A 22,940-nucleotide genomic window follows, 5' to 3' on the forward strand; every position below is an offset into this window, starting at 1 on the left:
GGGCATGTGTGTGCTTGAGATTAAGGACTGTGATGCCATGAAATCAGTTGGTTGAACCAGAGTCACCTTCTGAAGAAATTACTAAAGCTTTGATTCTTTCACTGTCCAGATAGTCTGAAAATACACTACTGTTCAAGATTAATCCTATTTTTGGAATGATCCCTTATATGCTTCTATTTTATTCTCTATCTTCCTCTTTTCCCCCTTATCCTTTTAGTGGAAATCAGGCAGCTTTTGGAAAGCTGAAAATAAAACCAAGCAAATACTGCAAGTGCTTTCACAGAGACTAGTTTGAACATTTAAATTGCTTTGACTGTTCTTCTCTCTATATGGATTTCCCAACTGTGAATATTCTAGCAAATTATTTCTCTGATAAAATGCATATAAATGACTTTACTGTGAAGGATCCAATTCTACTGAACCAGTGATATATGAGGAGCAAAGGCTTTCTGGCATATTGATGGGAATATATAAATGCAAGTATTAGCATGCTGTTTCCTGCTGGAAAATTTTAGTTAAAATTTTCTATATCTTCTATTGTTGTTTCATGTAGGACATGCATCAAATGCAAGAGCATCTTATATAATATTTGAAAAATTTATGTTCTCATCGTATTTTATGAATAGTCATATCCTCAATTAAAAAAAAAAAAAAATTGGGGACCTGTCCTGAGGCACTTATTGAGGTCATGAGGGGAAATGGAAATTAGAGCAAAATTTTATCTAGCCAAATCCTGAGGGTATTGTGGTGTATTATGAGTAAGGGATAGGATGTTTTTGATCTGAATCACTTCTAGTTTGTCTCTTGCAAAAGCAGAAGGCAGCAACAGAAGGTTCTATTTTGGTTTTGTTCTTCCTTTACAATGGAAGTTTTGCTACTGTATATTGAATTTTTGGATGAGTTTGTGGAAATGAGTGGCAATGCCAGAACTTGGCACTGTATATAGGGTTTTCATCCAGGCTTCCTAGAAAAGCTCTTCCCATGCCATTCAGTCCTCATCTGTACAGTTTCTTACTATTCTGGCCATGGCTGCATGTGCAAACCTTGCCAGCATTTCTCCATCTTCAAATGTAGAAGCTTGTGCTATTTCCATGGTCCCAGATTAGTTATACCAGGTAACAGTTGTGTCTCTAACTAGTGGAAAGATATGAAGATTTTTCTCCACTCCTTGCTTCTTCACTGGTAACTCCATTTTTTTTTTGGGTGCTCACGTCACTCACCAGTGCCTTTCTGCTGAATGTAATGCTCAGACTTTTTTTTTGGTGGGGGGCAGGCTGTGGGTTGGCCGGCACAATAGCCTCAACGTAATGCTGGGGCTTGAGAGACAGTAAGTTCCTGTTTGAGCTGAGAGAGTACTACTCTTCAAAATAGTTTATCAACGGTAAAAATAAAGCTAGAACCAAAAAAAACCATCTGATTGTTGGAGTTGATTTGATATCCTGACTCTTTATTCTCTTAAAGAATTGTTCTCTTACAGGGTAATTTTTTAACGTGTTCATTACTCATCATTTGATGAATATTTATGTTTTAAAATTTCGTGTATGTATTGTTCACAAACATAGTGGGTGTTAGTAATTTCAGGTTGTTATTTCTTCTAATTATAACTGAACATTGTGATCACTCACAGACCATACGGTATTGTTTTTGCTGTCTGAATAGCTTCTGCAATCCCTTGTGCGATAACATATGTTTGCACTTGTACTTCTCTCAAATGTACACATCAATAAAACTGTGTGTTTTTCTCAGGATTTTTGTCTACCTCAGTGTTTGCACATACTCTTGGTCATGATGTTTGCCCTGTTGTACTACTTTCAAGGAACAAAAAGGTCTCAGAACAAACAAGAAACTAGAGCAAATTAATTTCATCTCAATTCAAAAAATGGAAAGGGAAACTCAATCTATGTTTTCCTAGGACCAGTTAGCAGACAGTGAGGAGTGTAAAGAAAAATTAATAAATATTTTCCAAATATTTTGGTTATGTGATAATTTCAAGTCAGTTCTTAACATTATTAGAGAGTAGTTCATTTAGTATCAGTACAAATGAGTAATTATTCTTTGCTGTTGAAGTGTTGTATAAGGGGAAAAATCTGTTTATCTTGTGTTACTGTACTTTGCAAAAGCTAGAAAAGTTATAAAATCTTGATAGACCTGAGGAAACTAATGTAGTTTTGCAAACTGAGAGTCATTTATATTGACATCATGTATATTGATAGGATTCTAAAACCTTCCTGATTACTTGTGAGGTAACAGCATTCCTGTAATGGTCACTTCCTTGCCAAGATTTCATGCCATACTAGGCTTTGAGATGGCAGTGTTATATTTTTCCTATTTCATTTAATGTGGAAAATATCTTGCTTATGACTTCTTTTTCTTTGTAAAAGCATACTTTCATATATTTGTGTCAACCCCGAGTCCCACATATCTTACTGCTAAAACAATGGTTTATGCCATTTTCAAAGCTGAAGGGGAAAAAAAAAAAAACAAACCCCGAACACAAACCAGAAACAATAACAGCATCAACAAATAATGTTTTTAATAGGCTAATGGCAGAGCAGGTAGATGAGTTATTCCCTTTAGTCTGGAGGTCAGCACAACAGCAGCTAAACAGGATGTTGATTCAGATAGTCATTAGTGCTTGCAGAAAAGAAATCTGTTGCTATACGTTGCTGGTACATAGTGCTTCCTTCCTCTGGCATAAGATAAATCCTTGCCCACAGATCTCCCCTTCTAGGGAGAACAAAACATTTGCAGAAGAAGGGGGGAAAGAAAAGAGTGTAACTATGGAGATCATGATGACTACTTTTTTGTTTTGATTGTTTCTCGGGATGTGCAGGCTGCTCTTAATCAGAGTGCCCAGGACACCAACTCAGCATTCATCGTGTCTGAGCCCAAGTGAAGAGTCACTGAGCTTGACATTGACTTCAAGCAGCTGCGTCAGTGCTGTACAAGTAGTCTCCAGAGAAGAACAGTTTATACTGTTATGCTGCTGGATGCATGTTTCAGCAGCTTTTGCTGGGAAAAGGACCTGTTCACATTTGGAAGCAGGGAGGAGGGAGGAATGGGGAAAAAACAGCAGCATCCCACAGTGATTGTGTACGACATCCAGACGGGAAGAATGATGGGAGACAGTGTTCAGCACTAAAGGCTAAAACAAAAATATTAATAAAAAAGCTAAACGTTCTCTAAGCTCCTATGGCAATTTTACACCCAGCTGCCCTTGCAGTAGGAAAACTGCCATAAAAAAAAAAAAATAAATAAACCCCTTTCTTCCAAGCCTTGGCAAATCAAACTTGCTCTGAGGAAGAATACTTCGAGGGAATGAAGCTATTAAAGGCAGGAAGCCTGGCTAGGGTGTCAAAATCTACATCCTGATTGGAAGGAAGATCTGATTGGAACAGAGCCAGTAAGAAACCTTCTTTTTGAAGCCCAGTATGCATTCAGAGTAGCAGTGGGATGCATTCATTGCACTAACCACTTCTTGTCTGTTTCCAAATGAAAACTGTATTTCAGACAAGGATGTGAAAATAAGTTCTGTGTCCAGACTGATCTTGGTAGGAAATGCATCTGTCAGGAGTTTCTTTTCATTCTCTTCTCTCTTTGTCTTCTGCATTAAACCGTTGCGTGCTTTTCCTATCTTAAAGGAAAAAAAAAATTAATCTCACATCTTCAGTGCTCTTACTCTTCCTACATCTTGTCATATTTACTTATCACTTCTTTCAGTTGCTCATCACATACTTCTTGCGTTCATACGCCAAGCACCTGATGAGGTCAGACCATCCTGGATGGTTCCTGAGAGAAAGAGGAGGATTGGAGTTCCGACAGCCTCAGTGTCCTCCTGGTTTGTGTGCCTGATACCCTCTCTGAGAGGTTAAACTTCTCCCCACGTGGAAACCAGAGATGTCAGGTTACATCTCAGATCTGAGCCTATGCACAAACCCACCAGTCCTAAAATGCTGCATTCAGAATATGTCCTTGTTTAGGGGTCTCGGCAGGATGGCAGTGCTCTGGTCCTACAGAGACAAATCTACTTCGGGAAGAGTCTCTGATCAGCACGCGAGGATGAGGGGAGCCTCGTTTGCTCCTCATACACCTTTCTTCCCTGAAACTGCCTTTACATATAATGTAGTACAATGCAAAGCTCGAAATACTGTGTGGCTGTAAGAATGAAGATTTGCTTGCACCTGGAGGTAAGGAAAAGAAGATGGCATGGAATAGCACCACCTGGTGACGCCTTTCCTGCTAACTGCCACTTGGTGTTCTCGGAACAAGCCTGAGCTTTTCTGTTCTGTTACCAGAATATCTCGGACTCATTAAGTGAAGAGACTGATTTCTACATGCTGTTATCAGGGCTTGATAACTTCCATTAGCCAGCTCCACGAATTGCTCTCTTCTCTGCTCATTAGGGACAGTGGAGCATTGTGAAAAAATCAACCAAATGGTGGGTCCTGTGCAGAATTTCTCACAGCTTTCTGCTCTTACCTGCCTCATCCTATTGTAATTCTGGATAATGCCTGGTTTTCCAACTTTTTTTCCTTACTATGCAAACACCTGGCCAGGTGTAGAATATGTTACCTAGAGTGAAAATAAGTAGGTTGTGCTGCTTATTCATGCAGTGGGGTGTAAAGATATTAATTTGGCAGTTTCATTACTTCCTTGTCATCTATAGTACATATTATTATCGCAGCCTGTAATTCAGATGCTGCGTCCACTGTCATTTGAAGTTGAACTTTATTAGCTGAGCTGTCAGGATGCTTATTTCCCAGTACACTTGACAGATTCATAATCACCGTGTAGTGTTCAAAGATTTTTGGTCAGTTATCAGCCTGCAAGAATTAACGTGGCAAAGGCTATTATCAGCAGGCTGTTGCAGTTTCTGGCATCTTCAGCAATGGTGCAGTACAGACAAAAGGAGATATTACCATTTCAAGGATTCAGAGACCTTCCTGTGGTCAGTTAATGTGGGAAAAGATCAGCCTTGGAACATTCTGCATGACAGAAAGCAAAACAGAAAGAGTTTAGCCTATAGCTTAAGTAAGTGCATCCTATAAATGGGTGAATTTTTTCTTGGATATCTGATATTCTTTAAACAGAGAGAAAGAGGTGTCAGACTGAAACTCAAAGACAGCCAAGGAGCTGCATGTTGGGAGCCTAGGATTGGAATACAATGCTGATTCTGTTAATGAATGACAGTCATCTGTAGAGTTTACTCAAGGAGCTGTATACAGTGTGCTTCCACTGCCTGCTCAAGCCAGCCAAATTTCTCTTGACTGAGTGAAGTAACCAGGATAGTATTTGCATTTGTGCCAGTTAATGCAGGTTAATTAGTTATCTGGATTGTAAATTAACCTATGAAGAGTCTTGGTGATCCTTGCAAACTACAATTACTTGAGGTGAATTAGGGAATGTTCTTGGGGCAGTCTCCTCTTTAGATCTTGACTAAGGCTTTGAAACACTGGAAGCATTTCCATCTGCTGAGGGTGTCTCCCAGACAGTTTTCAGAGCCACCCATTTCTTACAAGACTTTGTGAATTTGGTAGCTATCCGATGGTATCCATGTAGAATTTGCACTGGTGTTCAAAGCCTACATGCTTGTATTGCACTGTTAAATCTTGGTGTCTCAGATTAAACCGTGCATTATTAGCATGGAAAATAATGTGACTGACAGTGTCGCAACACCAAAGCACAAAGGGCCTGCATCACAAGTGGGAGTGGGCAGAGGATGTTGAACACATCACCTTGTACATGCTGCCTATTAATTGGTATAATATTTGCATAGCAGGATGTTGATGCAGTTCAATAATACCAGCCGCTGTCTAGCTAGGCTCTTTTCAAAGACAATAACAGATTCTCAATTCAAATGTCAAGTAATGTGATTAAATATGGAGAGATTTCTGATTTATCTAGAACATGGTGATATTCACAAATGGTTATCGTTAACACGTGATAGATCAGTTCCCTCCACTGACGTATAGCTTTTGTGCCCTCAGTGTTCATGTCTTATCCTGTAAGTTTCAAATTAAGACGTCTTAATTCTCAGCAAAGTTAAGAAAGAAATAATTCAAACTATAATTAGTTTCAATGAACCAAAGGCTCATTTGTGTTTGAAAGTGATTTGCAATGAGCCTGTTTTCAATCTGATATGCCACTATCAATGTAGCACAGAGTTCTCAGTAACTTTGCTCCCAAAATATTGTGTACTTTGCGTGTCAGGTGGATCCAGGGAACATATTCAACCACTTGTCCCAATAATGTCTACTTAATTCTTTACCTTCTCTATTATTCTAATCTTTTTTTCTTGCTGCTTTTTATTTCTTTTTTGTTTAATCAATTAAGGAGAATAATGGGTCTTTCATGTCTGTACTGATTAGCTGTTCTGATAGTAGAGAAAGAATACGGTACAACAAGGGACAAGGTTTTTACTGTTAATACCCGCTACAATAACTGCTTGTCGATTTTCAGACTGCAAGAGCTCACCAGTTCCCCTGTGGCTTCTGCTGTCAAGACCTGTGTATTTGCCCTGTGCAGTGCTTACTGTTGAACACTGATGTTCTTATGGTCCCTTACTATATTGATTCTTAAGTATGCACTAACAAAGCACATCAAATGTTGCCCTTCCCATAAAATGCATGTGCAACATCGGACACTGTCCAAGGAGGTACACAGAGGAATTAGACCATCTTGATCCATCCTTAGGCAGAAATTCCTCATCCTGCTCCTTAAGTCTCAACATACTCTCCTTCCTTGTGAGCCTTTTTTGGCAGTCCCTGTACTGACTATCGGTTGGTAGATGCATTTTAAAATTATTTTTCAAGATCGAGGCATTTCATACAAAAAAGAAATTCATTTGAGAGCCTTTGACATTGTAAAGCAAGTAATGACTGCCAGCCTTATTTGGCTTTTCTCTTTTCCCTTTATGCCCCACATAGACTGACCCATTGTAGCACATGCACTGTCAGCTAAGTGTAGGACCAAGCCTCTTATCAAGACCAGATGCATCTGCTGTCTTTTGCAGCCATTCAAGTCCATGCCAGTACCTCAGCCCAAACTTGGGACTTCTCCACGGGGGATGCCTGAGCAGACTTGCTATGGGTCATGTGCCACACTCCCCTTTGCCATTCGGGATACATGGGGCTGAGTGTGCTCCAGCCCTGATGCTAATAGAGAGCCTGAGCTTGGTGCTGCCAGAATACAACGTGGCTGACCCACAGGCAGAAACATGGATGCAAAGGTTAGGATCAGAGTGCACTGCACTCCTCTCTAGCATGAATACAGAGGCCAGCAGAGCTTCCAGACATTTCATTCCCTTGGCCCATCTGTGAAACTTCCCACAGAAAAGCTGGTATGTGCTAGGCATGTGGGTGATGGTGTGTTGTTCATTTTCCCTGGCTGCTAGGAGCTAAGTGGGGGCCCAGGCAAAATCAGCTACCTGTAGTAGTTTCTTGCAGATTAGATTCCTCCTCCCACCACTGACAGCCATCTGCGCTGGGTAGGAGCTGCAACCCTGCCACCAGTTAATTATGTTGCTCATCGTTATGTGGGGGGTTTGTCCTACCCTCTGCTTTTCCCTGTCTCTTAATGTCAGTGTCAATCTTGTCTCCTTTCTTCCCAGGTGTGCCAATGCTGTTTGTTATCCTCTGGGGAACTGTCAAGTACCTTTATGAAGATGAGGGGTTGGTTTAGTTCTGATTTTTCTAGCTACCTCACTTGTGCTGTGTGTGTGCACCAGCAGGTCATTGTTTGCTTTCTGTTCATCGTGGTTTGCTTTGGCAATGTGCAGAAACTTCACGTAATTGCTTCTGTTTTGTCTGAAGGTCTTGCATAACGTTTCAGAAAGGAGTATATGCGTCTTTCTGATCAGAATTTTCTGCATGTCTGAATGAATCTATCCTTTTACAGGTCAAAGAAAGGTATGTTTTGTTTTTCTGTGGTTACAGTATCAACAGTAGAAGTCATCATACCCAACCAAGACCACTCCTGATACTGTGCCTTTGGCAGTAGCCTTTACAGTTACGATTCAGAGGAAGGCAAAACCCTCCCACAGAATGCTGCCTGCAATTTGTAGTGGTCAGCTTATGCCTAGCAGCAAAGATGTGACTGTCTGTTCTTGTTTAAGCTTCCGTTGTTTAGATCTTCTTAAAATAAAGGCACTTTCTCTGCCTGCTTACGTTACTCTTGCTGAAGTTAACTATATTGCACACAGGATTGCTGTAAAACATAAAATACTTTTTGTATGCTTTCACCATAGTGTCTGTTTAGAAAAAATTGCCTTTATATACATATATGCTTTATTTACCAAATAACATTATTGTTTGTTAGGTTTCCATTTAAAAAAAAAAAAAGGAGGAAATTAGCTTCCTCTGCTTAGTGTCAGCCTGGAAATATTTGGGTAGCTTTCTTTGTGATGAAATAAGAAAATTTATGCTATTTCTTTTTTATTCTAAATATACTATTTATTGGGTCTTCCTCTGACTTAGTTTCCAAATATCCCAACCAGAAATTTTGTAGAGGGTCCTTCCCCCAGCTTCCCCAACCACAGTCCTTGCTGGAGAGATGCAGCAATGTGAAAATTCATTGTAGTAAGAGCCACCCCCAGATATTCTTTCTGGTGCTCATGAGTGTTAAGAACCAGCTTGGTTTTTTAGTGTCTTTCATAGTACTCCATCCATTCAAGCAAAGCTGCCTTTCCTGGCTTAAGCAATGATAGGATTGGAAATGATAGGACTTTCCTTTTCAAGGTTGACTTGATAATATTCTGTAGCAAAATTGTGGCCATCCTGATGTATTGCAAGTTTTGTTGAAACTATCAGAATAGGTACAGAGAACACACAGCCTTTGAACAGGCGATGTTCCATGGTCATATCTTCCCGTTGATGTAGAAAATGTATTCAAAGTGATCCTGCTGAGCCTCCTGCATTATGTGGTGCTCAGAGCCGATTTATGTTTTCTATTAAAGAAAACTGTCACTCACTGCCTTCAGCGGACCTTAAAAGAGGCAATTTTTCACCTTATTGAATTTTCTTAATCTTGTATAAATATTTGTAAAATACAGCAATAAATAACCACGTGCAGCAGCTTCTCTGAAAGGCAAGATTTCTGTGCCTTGGGCGGGCATTTGCTGGAGCAGCCAAGGGGTATCTGTCATGCTGTTTGCTATAGCACTGTCACCATGGGTGTGCAGTGGGCTGTAAATTTCATTTTCAACTTAACTACTTCCCTGGCTATGAGGAATAACTGGAAGTAAAGGTGGTCAGGGCTGGGAATTTGAGGCAGCCATGTGAACGTAGCCATTTGAGTGAAGGACTGAAGCTTGCAAGATTTATTTGCAGACTGGCTCCTTCTTCCAGGCTGCCCAGTGAAGTGGTTGAATCACCATCCCTGGAGGTATTTAGAAGACATGTAGGTGTGGTGATTAGGGACATGATTTAGTGGTGGACTTGGAAGTTCTAGGTTAACAGTTGGACTTGATGATCTTAAAGGTCTTTTCCAACCAAAACGATTCTGTGATTCCCTTACGTGTGTAAGTGTAAACTCCTTCAGAAAGCAGTTGCTGTTTTAAAAAGTGAGCTGTTGAAATAGGCTTTATCTAGATTACAAATAAAATTCAAGGCAAGCTGTGCTTCTTAGTTACCAAACTGTGCCTAAAGAGCTGATACTTGCACATTTTTGTTTCTGTCTGAAATTATTTATGGGAGCAAGACAGCCAGACTATAATCTTTTTTAAAAAATGGAGCCATTCAGCTGTACCTCTTCAAGGTAAAAATTCAGTGTTTTCATTTTTAGAATAAGAATACCAGATTGGTAAGCACAGGCAGAAACTTCTCAGTAGCATTTTTTTCCCTGAACCAATTCTCCATTCGTGGCTCTGAGATTATTAGTTGCCAAGCATCTTCTGAGTGGTGCTGAGCAGGAAAATAGATGTTGGTGTATTTATCAGTGTGGCAATCCCAGAAAGCACAAATGGACAAGAAATCATGCACAGATCTATCAATTTTATTTTCCTGACACTTTAATAGCTGTGACACTTTAATTGGGCTGTAAGGGCATTTTTATTTCACATATTTATATAAATTTAGGAGTAGCTAAAACTGCTGTGTGCCACGGGAAGCAAATTAATACACACACAAATGTAGCAGAGTTAATGTAAAGAATCATTTCTCAGCCTCCGTCATTGTCAGGAAACGTTAAAATTGCCTGTGCTTCCACTGAAGCTGGTCAGAAAATTAGAACTTCACTCCAGCCATGCCTATTATCCCACTGATCTTGAGGGGTTCAAATAAAATTAATTTTCAAGGCTCCATGAAGCCAAGTCTCAGTCACGCGTACCAATTAAGAAGCTCTTTTGTTACAGCTCACATACGCCGACTGCACACAATACGTACACCTAATTTCTCCAGTACCTAAAATACAATTGAATTATATGTTCTAGAGCTGCTGGTTGCAATAATATGCTTGTAATATGCATTAAACTGAAATTGAAAGGAAAAACAAAATCCTGAGCCCTTCTCAGGCTTGCAGTACCTTCAAGGGAGTATGGAATTGCCACAGCCAGACCGCTTCACTTTTCTCTCTGGTATGTGAGTGCACGTGGGTGTGTTGTTGTAGCACGGACCCCTACCACATGTCGCACGGTTTGCTACTTTCTCTCAAGTTGACTGTCCCACTACAAGGCTGGGGAGGGTTTACTCTCCATCAAGCAAGCTAAAGTTTTATAGGACTGTTAAGAAAACTTAAGGAAAATTGAGCATATGTATGCTTTGGTAGATGAGATTTGGAGATGAAGAGAAGCCTGTTTTGTGAAAGAACCTATGTTTTCTGCAGTGCTGTTTCATAGTTTATGTTTCACGGCCTGTGTAGCTCAGCAACCTGTTGACTTTCCTGATAATGGTTGCTTTTGAGTGATGCTGAGCAGTACGGCAGGAGACCAGCAAAGTTATTTCATGGAAACATTAAGAAAGCTGTCACTGCAGCAAGTGAAGTGGTATGTGAACGTGGCCCTACACTGGGCCATTGTGCACACACATGGTCCGTCATACAGTCAGGAGTGGCTGGCTGTGGTCCAAATGAACTAGCTGTACAACCCCCCAGTGTAAAGTTCACTTCAAACCAGTGATCCTAAACAGTGGCTTTCAGGCATCACATTTCTTGTGATTGTTCTCCAATATTGGTCAAGGATGCAGGAATTAAGAAAACTAAAATGAGACTTATGGGGAGAATGGAGTATTATATTGGCTGCAGCATGTTACTTGCTTGGCAGACGGCTCAGTTGGGAACTATTGCTCCCATCTTTGATTTGCTTGCTTTGATTTGATTTTTAAAACTTCCTTTGGGCCTGTAACCTGTAGGTATACACTGAAGGAACTGGAGTTTGCTACCTTAATTGCTTTCTCCTGGTTGAAATTAGTAGGTCCTTTTTGAAAATAAGGGAAAGTAAAATAGATAAACAATCTAAATATTGATGGGAGAAAAGTGATGGTAGTTAATGTCATAAAGAACTAAGAGCTAAATAATAAGATGGCTTCAGAGATGGAAGAGTAGTTAAAAAATAACATAGAATTATTAAGATAGGAAGCACATAGGAAAGATCTGACTCACAGATATCCCCCCTTCTCCTCTCAGCCACATGACAAAATACGACCTTGTTTTTAATAGTGTAAATCTTCACGATCATTCACAGCAAATTGTAGAGGAAATCTAGCCATTAGTGGGCAAGAAAGGCAGGCGAGTAGTATCCAGTTGGATTGTGAGAGCTGCAATAGTACAAAGCATTCAGTGTTTCTGAGAAGCAACTGCATTGTTTCCATGTCAGCATGATCTGCTTTCCTGGTATCTAGTCTTCAATATTGTTTTCTATCTGCATTGCTGTGACAGAATGAAAAGCGAGAGATTTTAGTAATGGACTGAAACTTTTTTCTTCCTTGTATTCCTCTTTTTGCCATCTGCCTAGTTGTTGGACCAGAAACTATAACATGAATTACTGGCTGATTATCAGACTGCCCATTCTCATCGCCATTGGGGTGAGTATGGGGCGCGGACATAACACAGTACAAAGAGCAGATGTGCACATGGCTGTAGTTCATGTCCAAAGGCTAATAACCTTTGAGGATATTGACGTTTTCATTCTGAAATGTGATTTTATGAAACCAAATTGGTTTGTGTCACTGGAATTCCCAACTAGCATTTTGTTTGTTTAATTTGACTAAAGGCAGTCATGCTGTAGTGGCAGCATATGATAACAAAAGAGCATGCCACAATAATCCAGTTAACTCCCTGGTGCAGGGAAAGCTGCAGCAGGAAGTACAGGGAGGCAGAAGATAATATTCCAGATACTGGGGTACAGAAGAGCAACGATTATGTGGCACTATGGAGAAATGTCACATTCTGCAGCCACAATACTGGGCAAGTGGGACAGCCCACATTTACTGTGGCTCACTCCCCAGAGATGTAGCTCCCTTACCTTTAGTGAACTGCCTGCATTTTCAAAGGTGACTTGTGCATTCACTGAGGATGTTTTGAGAGCACAATTCCATAGCGAGGAGTTGAATTCCGTGGCAAATTCTGCAGCTGCAGAGTAGCAGGATGCACGGGCACCTACCTACACAGGCATACACAAACCAGCTTTTTGAAAACTTATGCATGTGTGTTTCTTGATAATGATACAAATCTTTACATTTCTCCAGGTAAATTTCCTGATCTTTATCAGAGTCATATGCATCATCATCTCCAAGCTACAGGCTAATTTGATGTGCAAAACTGACATAAAATGCAGGTATGTCATTTGGTGATCTGACGTATTTTCTGCTCTTAAAATGCATGTAGGCAAGGAAGTGCGTGAAAAGGATTGACAAAGGTGGTTAAAGATCACAGGCCCTGAGTAATGCACAGGTGTGGTGTCACACACTGGTATGACTGCGTGGACAGTCTGTCCCCAGAGAAGCTTCCTGGTGAAAGCAGGGCAGGTATTACACCTGTTAGAGACAAACAGAAGGCTTGATCTCACAAGAAGGCTTGTTTGTCACTTTACAGTCTTCCATAACCCTGGAAGAATATTAATTAGGCAGGTTTTTTTTAAATGCTTGCAGCATATGCAAGTACTTCACATAATTTAAAAATAAATGTATGAGTGATAGAAATAAAGCTTTAACTTCAATGAAAATCAGGATGGGAGTCATTTTGAGTATCGCTCCTTGTTCTTCATGCCAATTGTTCTTGGGGAAAACTTTGAATTTTTAATGCATATGGTGTTTCAAGACATATCATATTTATCAGAGCAGTGCTCAATTTTTGTTTTTCAGGCTTCACCCTGTCTGTGTGTGTATTATTCCTGTCATTTAATCATCTTGCTAAGATTCATGGTCACATCTTTCATATCTGTATCTTCGAGATTATATTGCAGTCTGAAAAATAATGTAGAAATAACAAGTTAGCAATAGGGTGAATTAACCAGTGTGGAGCTACATGCTGTAGTTGGCTAGTTTGAAGTTGGGTATTTCACTGCTGCAGCTGTCTACGTTAGACACAGAATGTATTTTGGTGTATTCTCATCAGAGTATAAAGTTGCCTTTTACGTTACCTACCTTCTTTACCTCACGTGAAATTTTGGAACACACGTTGGAAATCCCAATGTGTGTTTAGAGCTCAAAGCAGAGAAAAAAATTCCTTTCAGGGAGCTGTAGGCTTTGCTTTATTCCCTATTGTTGCTTTGAATATAGGTGACCTTTATTTGCCAGAGTAAAATTTGCAGAGATGGAAAAAGGGGGATTTTCAAGTTCTGATGGCTTGAAGCCTTTTAAAAGTCTGACTGTAAATTTACTCTGTCAAGGGAGAAAGCCCTTGCCCTCATGACTTCTGCAAGCAGAAAGAAGGTTTGATGCAGCTGAGCCATTTCTCAGAGGTGCATGTTCATTTATTTCTTCATGTTGCATGTTCAAGAATCTGCTGTGTAAACAGAAAGGCTTTATCAGGAAAGGATTTACCCAGCAACACAGCCTTCTTCACTGATAAAGACTAAAGTCTTGGTGGTCCTTCCAAAGATCAGTGGTTATAGCCAGAAGCTTGAGGAAATCTTTTACATAAAAGACTTCAGTTCATTGGTGTGGCTCTGATGGTAACAAGACCAGTAGCCAGTTTCCTGAATAAGTTCCCCCCCACCTTTTTTCCTGCTCAAAACCACTGAAAAATATTTTGGGTGGAGGGAAGACAGAACTGCCATGATGGAATATGTTCTTTTTAAACAAGAACCAGTCTAGGTACCCTAGAAAGTCACTAATTTAGATACGTTTGTGTATGGAAAGGAGAAAAGCATTTTGCACTCAGGCCAATCTTTCCTCTGCCTCTCTCCCACTGCCCATTCAGTAGACAAAGAGAAAGAGCACATTGTTCAGGAGAGCAGTACATACCTTTCTTCTGTGGAAGGACTTGAGTTTTAGAGAAACTCCTCCCCTTGCTCAGGGAAAGAATTTTCTTTATGAAGGTCTTAATTAACCAGGAAACCTTTTCATAGTCTTCCTGTTTAATGTGGAGACCTCCAAGTATCCCATCTTGGACAAATAGCATTCATTAAATAAACTAGGGGTTTGCTGTGCACCTACATAACTCCCTTTTTTTACCCAGGCAGTGTCTCCAGAGCCAATTCAGCATCAGCCTTGTGCTCCCATCTCTCTCTCAGGCAGTTGGTGATGGAGCAGAGCTTCCATCACAAAACGTGCTGGTAAGCTACTTGTTGAAAAAAGCCACCCATCCCCCAGTGCACAAGTCTGCCTAGGTCCACTAGAGATCTACATTTCTTCTTACCTGTGTGTGTTTAAACTGTTTAAATTCAACAGTGGCTTTGATTCACCATTCCTCGGTCCTTTTGTACCAGGGACATTGGCAGGCTGGTGAATGGGCTGACAGGAGCCTTGCACTTAGTATGGAATAACCCTGTGCAGCAGTACAGGATGGGCACTGATGGAGGAGAAAGAAGCTTTACAGAAGACACAGGGAGGCTTGAACACAATCCAGCAGTGTGCCCTTGTGATAGTGTAGGCTGACTGCATACTGGGCTGCACTAGCAAGAGCGTAGCCAGAAGGTCAAGGGAAGTGACTGATCCCCTCCATTCAGCACTCGTGCAACTGCTTCTCGTGTCCAGGTTGGGGCTTCTCCGTACAAGAAAGATACTGCATCCTGTCCCTGCAGTCCCATGGGACTTGCATTAGTTTTGCACCAAGCTTGTTCAGCGGCTGGACTAGGAGACATAGAAGGAGGTTCTGAAAACTGGGTTTATTCAGTCTGGAGAAGAGAAGGCTAAGCAAGGATTTAATTGCAGGCTTCAGCTACCTAATGGTGGTTAAGCAGAAGATGCAGCTGGAGTCTTTTCAGAGGTGCACAGTGAAAGAACAAGGAGCAGAGGTCACAAGTTACAGCAAGAGAAATTCCAATTGCATGTCAGCGGTGAAAAAGAAGTTTCACAGTGAGAGTGGTCTGATGCTGGAATAGAGGCCTAGAGGGGCTGTGGAGGACCTCAGAGATGTTAAAAACTTGGCTGGACATGGCCCCAAGTAACCTGCTGTGAACTGGAGTTGGACCAGAGACTTCCAGAGGTCCTTTCCAACTGAATGATTACATGATTCAGAATAGCAGCCAACGTGCCCTAGGGCACACAAGATCTGCTAAGCACTGACAGCCCTGATAGTTGAGTGATTTTCTATCTACTGAATTGTCTCAAGACAGGTTGTTGTGAGACACTGACTGGTTCTGTGGCCTAGGATAGTCCTATAAACTCCTAGGTGAGGCTCAGGCATCTTTCGTTATCCTGCTGGGTGGCCAGCATGTACGTGTCTCAAAAGAGAGGTAAGGACCATTCTTGCGAATGTTCTCCTGTGGTTGTATCCCTCAGCACTGCGCTCTCACTGGTGAAAAATGTTTGTCTTTTTTCCTTTGCTAGCTGTGTCTTTGAACTTGCTGTTCAAATCATGGAGTCATCACTCACTTTAAGACAGTTTAACTGCTTTTACAAAGTGTTCTGCAGTTACGGTTAGTTACATTTTTAAGATTTATCACACCACAGAGGTGGGAATGAATAGCAAGTATGCCTTCCTTTGCCAAGATATTTTAGCAATATTCCAGCCATTGATAGAAATTTTTTTTTTTCAGGCCACCAACAAGGTGGGTTTTGGTCACCTTTCCCACTTACAGATGGTGAAAAGGATACTCGAAATTTTGGGTACAACAAAGCATATGGCCTGCTTGTGAGTTTGGAAGGTTTTTCAGGTGAAATGCAACCAGGAGCTTAATACAGACCTTTGTTCACAACAGCAAGTGATCTGCAGTGGTGTGGCAGTGGCAGTTAAAACATGTTGAGACCTACTAAGGCTATTTTGAGGATTATTATATTTTTTTCTCTGGCTGTGGAGGACGATGCACAAAGTGGTGCAGTGACTTACCAAAGGTGACAGTGTGTCAGAAGCAAAATGCAGAAACAGTGACTCCCTGTGATCAACAATGACCTACTCAGTGGCATTGGGTTTTTTTCTTTCTTTGTCATCTTAGGCTGGCCAAGTCTACGCTGACTCTGATCCCATTACTGGGGACACATGAGGTCATCTTTGCCTTTATTACTGATGAGCATGCCAGAGGGATGCTGCGCTTTGTGAAGCTTTTTACTGAGCTCTCCTTTGCTTCTTTCCAGGTAGGACTCACACTGTGCCCATGTGGATAAGATACATTTAACTGCTGCTTGGGGACCTGCTTTCTCTCATTCATTGCATGTTCCTTGTTCTTTATATTTCTCAATTTGGCACTGGATGTTACAGGATTACAACAGTGGAAGGGAAAATAAGACGACTAATTTTTAATAGCCAACTTAGATGTTAGTGTCACATACTCTTATTTTCAGTGTCTTAAATTTGCCACAATAAACTGGTATTCCTATCCCTATATTAATATCTATGTCCTATGGGACACCTGAAGGCAACAATGAAATTGTCTGTGATTTCCTATAATTGTATAATGGCATTGCTGAAAGCAAATTTTGTGCTTTCTCCGGTGTTTTTGATACTGCTTGGAAAATCTGTGCTGTGAGAGGTAGCTGTCCATGGCTGTAACTGCATGTGAGGAGGACGTAGGTTTTATTTAGCTGTTGCCTTAGGTAAGGCCATTTCAAGAGTCTCCTTCTCTAAGGGAATAATTTTTCTAGTTTCCCTGATCACCCACTCATTCTCTGTTTAACAAGTACAGAGTTGTATTTAACTGTGAATTTTTCACTTATGAAATGTTTATAACTTTCACTTATGAAATGTTTATAACTTTATATGTTGATCACTGTGAATTTTTCACTTATGAAATGTTTATAACTAGAAACAAAGTAAGGAAAAAGAAAGGAAAATTAATATTTAGAAAAAAATAACAGGTTGAAGAAAAAAGTTATTGCTTTTTCCTAAGATTATATGCTTTGAGACATAGTTTGGTCAAACTTCTCCTCTGCTATCAGAGCTGTTGGGGACCACAGATTGTCTCCACCTTGTTTATCTGTCACCAGAGGACATGCCAGTGTGGAGCCTTTAGCCCTCTGCAAGTTTGTTTGGTGAAACAGGGGAACCGCAAAAAAATCTGTTTTTTGTTGATTTCAGGGGCTGATGGTTGCAATTCTCTACTGTTTCATCAATAATGAGGTAAGAGAGACACTAGTTGTTCCAATTTGCCTTATCAGCATCCACTGTAGGAAAAGGAAATTGAAAATGGTCTTGAAGTCCTTAATTGTCCTTGTTCAGGACTTTTACTCTTTTTTTATAGACACGCCTTTGTACAGCTACAGAGGAGAACTCCTCAGACAAATGTTGTTGGAAGGAATTCAAGCAGTATAATTTAGGGCCACTATTTGTAGACATGAAATCTTGCAAGTTGTCTCGCTTACAATTGTATAGTTTGCACTGCTGGAGCTTTTCCTTTATTAAGAATTACAGCTGCTCTTCTTAATCTGTCTCACTTCTTATTTGCTTCTTTGGTGAATGTGAGAGTAGAAATGTTTTATTCTGAGAACTCAGCTCAGCTGGCTGGTGAGGTTGGAATGTCCTCTGGGCTAAGGCCCACATGGTTTGGTTTCATTGGTTTCCCTGTGGCCCAGCTACTTGAAGACATAATTGTGCTCTCATTCAAACTGAACTTCATGGGGTGGTGAGTTTTTACACAGGCCCAGAAGAAATGTAGCCAGGGCTTTGAATGAGTTGTTTGCAAGTACCATCTTTTATGGCTTCTGCTTGAATCCCAGTCCTGTTGGGGTCAAGAGTATCGTTCTGTTTCTGTACTGCAGGAAGCTCTCATGTTACGTTCTAAGTGATTATTATTATTCATTCATTCATTGCAAGGGAAGCAAACACTCCTCATTTGGCAGCATATTATTAAGTTTAATGCACATTAATGTGTTTTACTTTCATGCTAAATCTCCTTTTAAATATGACATGCTAATTCAAGTTCACCTATTGAGAGATAGGCCTCATTCATGAATTGGAATCAAGGGAAAAATATTCTACTTGTGTCACTATGGCCAGGCTGGAGTCAACAGAAAAGCAGCAGGCATCCTGAGTTAAGCCCTGCAGGAGACTGTTCACTTTTGTAGCTTTTGAGTAAGACATTGTTTCAGTGAATGTGTTAATTCCACTGCTTACAAAAGTCAGAGGTTGGTTGCAGCAGGCTTCACTGAAGTATGAATTAGAGAATATTTGTTTCAAATCCCTTGTACAACTTTACAGGGCTGAAATGCAGCACCGTTTGCTGGTGCATCATGTATTTCTTCTAATTCACTTTGGCCTTTGCTCATATATCCCCTGTGCAGCTGCAGCCAGGTCTCTCATAAGCAATGCCCAGTAATTTCCTCCATGTGATATAAGGGCAAAGTTACATCATAGACCAAACTTCATTACGAACCCTGAAACAGGTAGGCCTGTTTCATTTGAGGGAATTTACTGTGAAGTAGCCTACCTGCATTTCTAAGGGGTCCTCCAAATCTCTTGTTGCTAAAATTCTCTTGCCTTTGTAATGTAATTCCTAAAAACTAACCACAACGTGCCTAGCTTCACAGAAAGCTGTCAGGCAATCTAGGACGAATCCTTTTCCTTGTTACAACTCTTGTTAAAAGAAAGGAGAAAGATTTTGTCAAGCCCAGTCATCAGTATTTGTAACATAAATCCATGTAGAAAGTTTGATTAGGTCAAATCTTTTCTATTTCTTTCCTAAATGATTTGAGAAAGTCTTGGTTTTCAGACTGTTTTTCTTCTGACAGACTACATGCTCCTGAAGCCTATCTTTGTTTGATATATTGTCTATATTTTTATTTTTGTATGTGACACTCCCTGACTCCTTTTTGCTTAACCATACAGCATGACTTTTTTTGCAAGTGCCTATTTCAGTCATATTTCATCTGAAAGATTCTGCATTTTTTCCAGTATCGCTCTAAAGCAAACTGCAGGGTCTCATCAGATTACCTGTTAACACCAATCTTCTCAGAAAAATAAGATGGGCTTAATATTATCAGGGTTTTTGCAGTTAGTGTTGTTTTCTATAAGAAATATTCTAACCAGAGATGTTTAGGCTTTCCACCAGAATTAGTTGAAGCTGATTCAGGTTTCATTCTCTGTAGTCTTGCTTCTTCTTTTTGCATCCTTCCTATCATAGTGGAATTAGTGGAAGTACATATCACTCTTTTGCCTTCAAAGAATCTGTCCTGACTCCAGGACACCTGCTGGTTTTTTGTGTTTATTTGTTTTTCTTTTTTTTTTTCCCTAATTACTGCCCAGTCTTTCTTTTTTCTTTTAATTTCTTTTCATTCTCTAGACAGATTATCCAATGAACTCCTCCACCAGTTCCATTCCATCCCATTTCAGACCTGTTTTCCTTTCACTGTGATTTGTTGAGATTTTTTTTTTTGCAAAGTTTAAATTTTTTGTAATGAGATTTCAGATTCATTGCTACCCTCTCAGCATCCTTACCCATTAGCTGCAATAAGCCAAATCAGCTTCTCTCTGTGAGAAATCTTCTCCACCTTTAACCTCCGTGACCATCTTTTCCAAGTTCTCATACCCCTTCCCTTTCTCTTTCAAAATACTGCATATAAAAATGTTCCTTCTTCCCCTTTCTCACAGGAGCTTTCTTCTGAGGAATCTCATCCACACATGGAAGTTACTAGGCTAATTGTTTTGTTGAAAGATCTGTAGATCTACCGTGCTCAAGAACTGCCTCATAACAAAATAAATCTTAACCTATTCCCTTGGTCACATGTTCACAGCTGTCTAGGCAAAAGCTCAATTCAGCTGAGAGAGCAGAGCTGCTCTTTAGCCTTTTTCTAACCTCTGGAAAGAAAACTAACCTTCTGTCATTCAGATCCATTCCTAAGACACCACCTATAGTGTAGTCTTTTGTTCCAGTCTTCCCATTCACTTCAACTCAGTCTTGCAGGCTGTTTGTGTCATAGCTCTAGGATACAGCCTGTCATGTCCTGCCAGACTGAAGAATCATTTCCTCCCTTTAACTGATTCTAAGATACGCAAGTCTATTGCTCATTGACTTACTCTGTCAGTATGTGCATTCATGCTTTCTTTCAGGATCTGCCTATAAATGTCTACAACTGCTTTTTCCTGGTGCTGCCTATTAAAACATCTGTTTTCCATGCCCACAAAAGGTACCAAGTACTGGGGTAGCATATGGTCAATTCTTCTCCTGCAGACAGTATGGTCCCTGCATTTTACTGTTTCCTCCCCTGGCTTTATCAGGACATTCTCCCTTATCCTTTTATGCCAAGCTATCTCAGATACACTGTCTTTTTCTGGTGTCTGTGCAGCTTTTGATAACCATGACCCTCAGTTATCACAGTAAAATACAAGCTTCTGTCTCAGCAGCCTTTTTTCTGTCACATTTTGTTGTGATTCCAGAGGGACAGATTCCATTGTCAGAAATGCAGAGATACAGCTGGTTCCCACCAGGATGGTATTCAGTACAAGAGCTGTAGCTCAGAGCAGACAGGCACTGCTAGAGGTAACCACCAAGGAAAGACAGTGGGTTACGTAAGGCTTTGCTCCTGATTTTTAGGGCTGCCTCCCAGATTCAGTATTTCCCAATGAATAAGCAGAGAAGAAAGACATAAACCAGCTGGTTCCCTAGGAAGTTTTCCTCAGGCTATGAAGGTTTCGGCAGCCTTGGTATGATGACAAGCCTGCGCTAGAACAGCCATCAACCTATTTAGTCTCCTGGTGCTCAGTACCGGACCCTAAAAGGAACCAAAAAGAAACTCTCCAGAGAAGGATTATTTGAGTGACCCACCTATAGTGACCTTACTTCCAGGCTGAAGTACACACCATAATGAATTGATTACTGTAGTTGCACTCCTGCCTTTTTCTAAATAGAGTAAAAAAGGTTCAATTTTATGTCCTCTGCCTTATGTGTTAAAAGCTAATGGAAGTTCTTACTTCTGTCAAGTGGCAAGAACTTTGCCCATGGAACAGGAAGATCTAAATTCTGTTCTTGCTTAGCAGTTACAAGACCCTGGATAAACTTCCAAATATGTATATAAGTTACACAGTTTAACCCAGAACCTGTGACTGGATGAGCATGTTTTGTAACTTCAAAAAAGCTAGTATCTGCAATGAGACCTTGTAATTGTTATTTAAAAAGGGAAGGAAAAGTACAGTCTTTAATGTGCTTAATTGTTGTTTTTTCAATTCTGAATAAATCTTCATTTTTGAACGGCATAAAAATCCCTGTAAATGTTCAAAGAACAAAAATAATCCAAAACATAATATTGCTTAAATCAAACCAGAAGTTAAAACAGAACTCTTAAGAATACCTGTGGTGACAGTATTGAGCAGGAAGGCAGTCTTTTCAGTCATTTCATGGCTGATAAGGAAATCAACTTAATTGTTCGTACTGGTAGGGCATAGAGTACATTCAATATTGCAGCTGAATACAATTTAGAATAAAATAATGAAGATAAAATTTCCTGGTGCATAAAAGAGCTTTATTTCTACAAGGTAAAGTGAATGCTGTCATTATTTTAACTATGGAATTACCCTACAATGAACTAATGAGAAAATTGGATGATTTGAAGCAATAATATGCAGGTTTAAAGCATTGCCAGCTTTTCTCGGTAGCATGGTATTTTTATTTTTTCTTTGCTCTTTTCTAATGAAGTCATTTAAAGATCTGAATAGTTCTACTTTCATTCCTTTTGTTTCCTTCTTTGCTTCTGTTAGGTTCAGATGGAGTTTCGGAAAAGCTGGGAGCGCTGGAGATTGGAACATTTGTATGTCCAGAGAGACAGCAGTATGAAACCTCTGAAGTGTCCAGCCAACAGCATCAGTAGTGGAGGCACAGTAGGCAGTAGCGTCTACGCTGCCACTTGTCAGGCCACATTCAGCTAAGATTTCTGCAGGTGAATCAGACTGAGAACAATGAACTGTATAATATACCTGAAAACCCTTAAATACCCAAGCAAGTATGCTATCTCCAGCAAGAAACTTAGGCATATCGTGCTCATTGCCTGCAGGCTACTGGACAAAGGTTTCTAGGGAAAGCAATCTGCTAATGTAATCAACACATCAGAGGAAAAATTGATCACATCTAAAAGTAAGTTAAAAGAGTTTCTTCCTATTTGCACAGAAAGCCTCCAGGTGTCCAAAACTTAAGCATAGCATTGATCCAGTCTGAAACCACAGGGTCAATGGCTTATTACTGCTGAGTGGGCGAGCTGAGAGATCAAATGATTAAATTACAAGGATACAGAATATGATGATTGGCAAAAAAATACATTTAGACTTTTATGGGGATATAGGGTAAGGCACTGTCACCAGTTTTAGAAAACAAGTAACTTGTGTTTTAGGGAAGAATCAGTTTTGTAGTAAGAGTTTCCCAAAGCTGAACTTGAAAATATGCTCGCCTGTTTCCTGTGTAGGTGAAGAACAGCACCCCGAAGGTC

The 22,940-nt window shown here is 40.2% G+C and overlaps 1 protein-coding gene across 1 annotated transcript in view; it reads left to right on the forward strand.

The window, feature by feature from the left end:
* Nucleotides 1–22,386, forward strand: part of GLP1R (glucagon-like peptide 1 receptor) — a gene marked incomplete at its 5' end in the record, with an annotated part of 61,442 nt that extends 39,056 nt beyond the window's left edge. The window contains 6 exons of the mRNA XM_010156481.1: nt 7,610–7,670; nt 11,945–12,014; nt 12,678–12,766; nt 16,529–16,667; nt 17,608–17,649; nt 22,219–22,386. Coding sequence (XP_010154783.1) covers nt 7,610–7,670; nt 11,945–12,014; nt 12,678–12,766; nt 16,529–16,667; nt 17,608–17,649; nt 22,219–22,386 — 569 coding nt within the window. The remainder of the gene's footprint in view (nt 1–7,609; nt 7,671–11,944; nt 12,015–12,677; nt 12,767–16,528; nt 16,668–17,607; nt 17,650–22,218) is intronic.
* Nucleotides 22,387–22,940: the final 554 nt, after the last annotated feature.

Source organism: Eurypyga helias, unplaced genomic scaffold (assembly GCF_000690775.1).
Source record: "Eurypyga helias isolate BGI_N326 unplaced genomic scaffold, ASM69077v1 scaffold2818, whole genome shotgun sequence".
Taxonomy (NCBI): Eukaryota; Metazoa; Chordata; class Aves; order Eurypygiformes; family Eurypygidae; genus Eurypyga; species Eurypyga helias.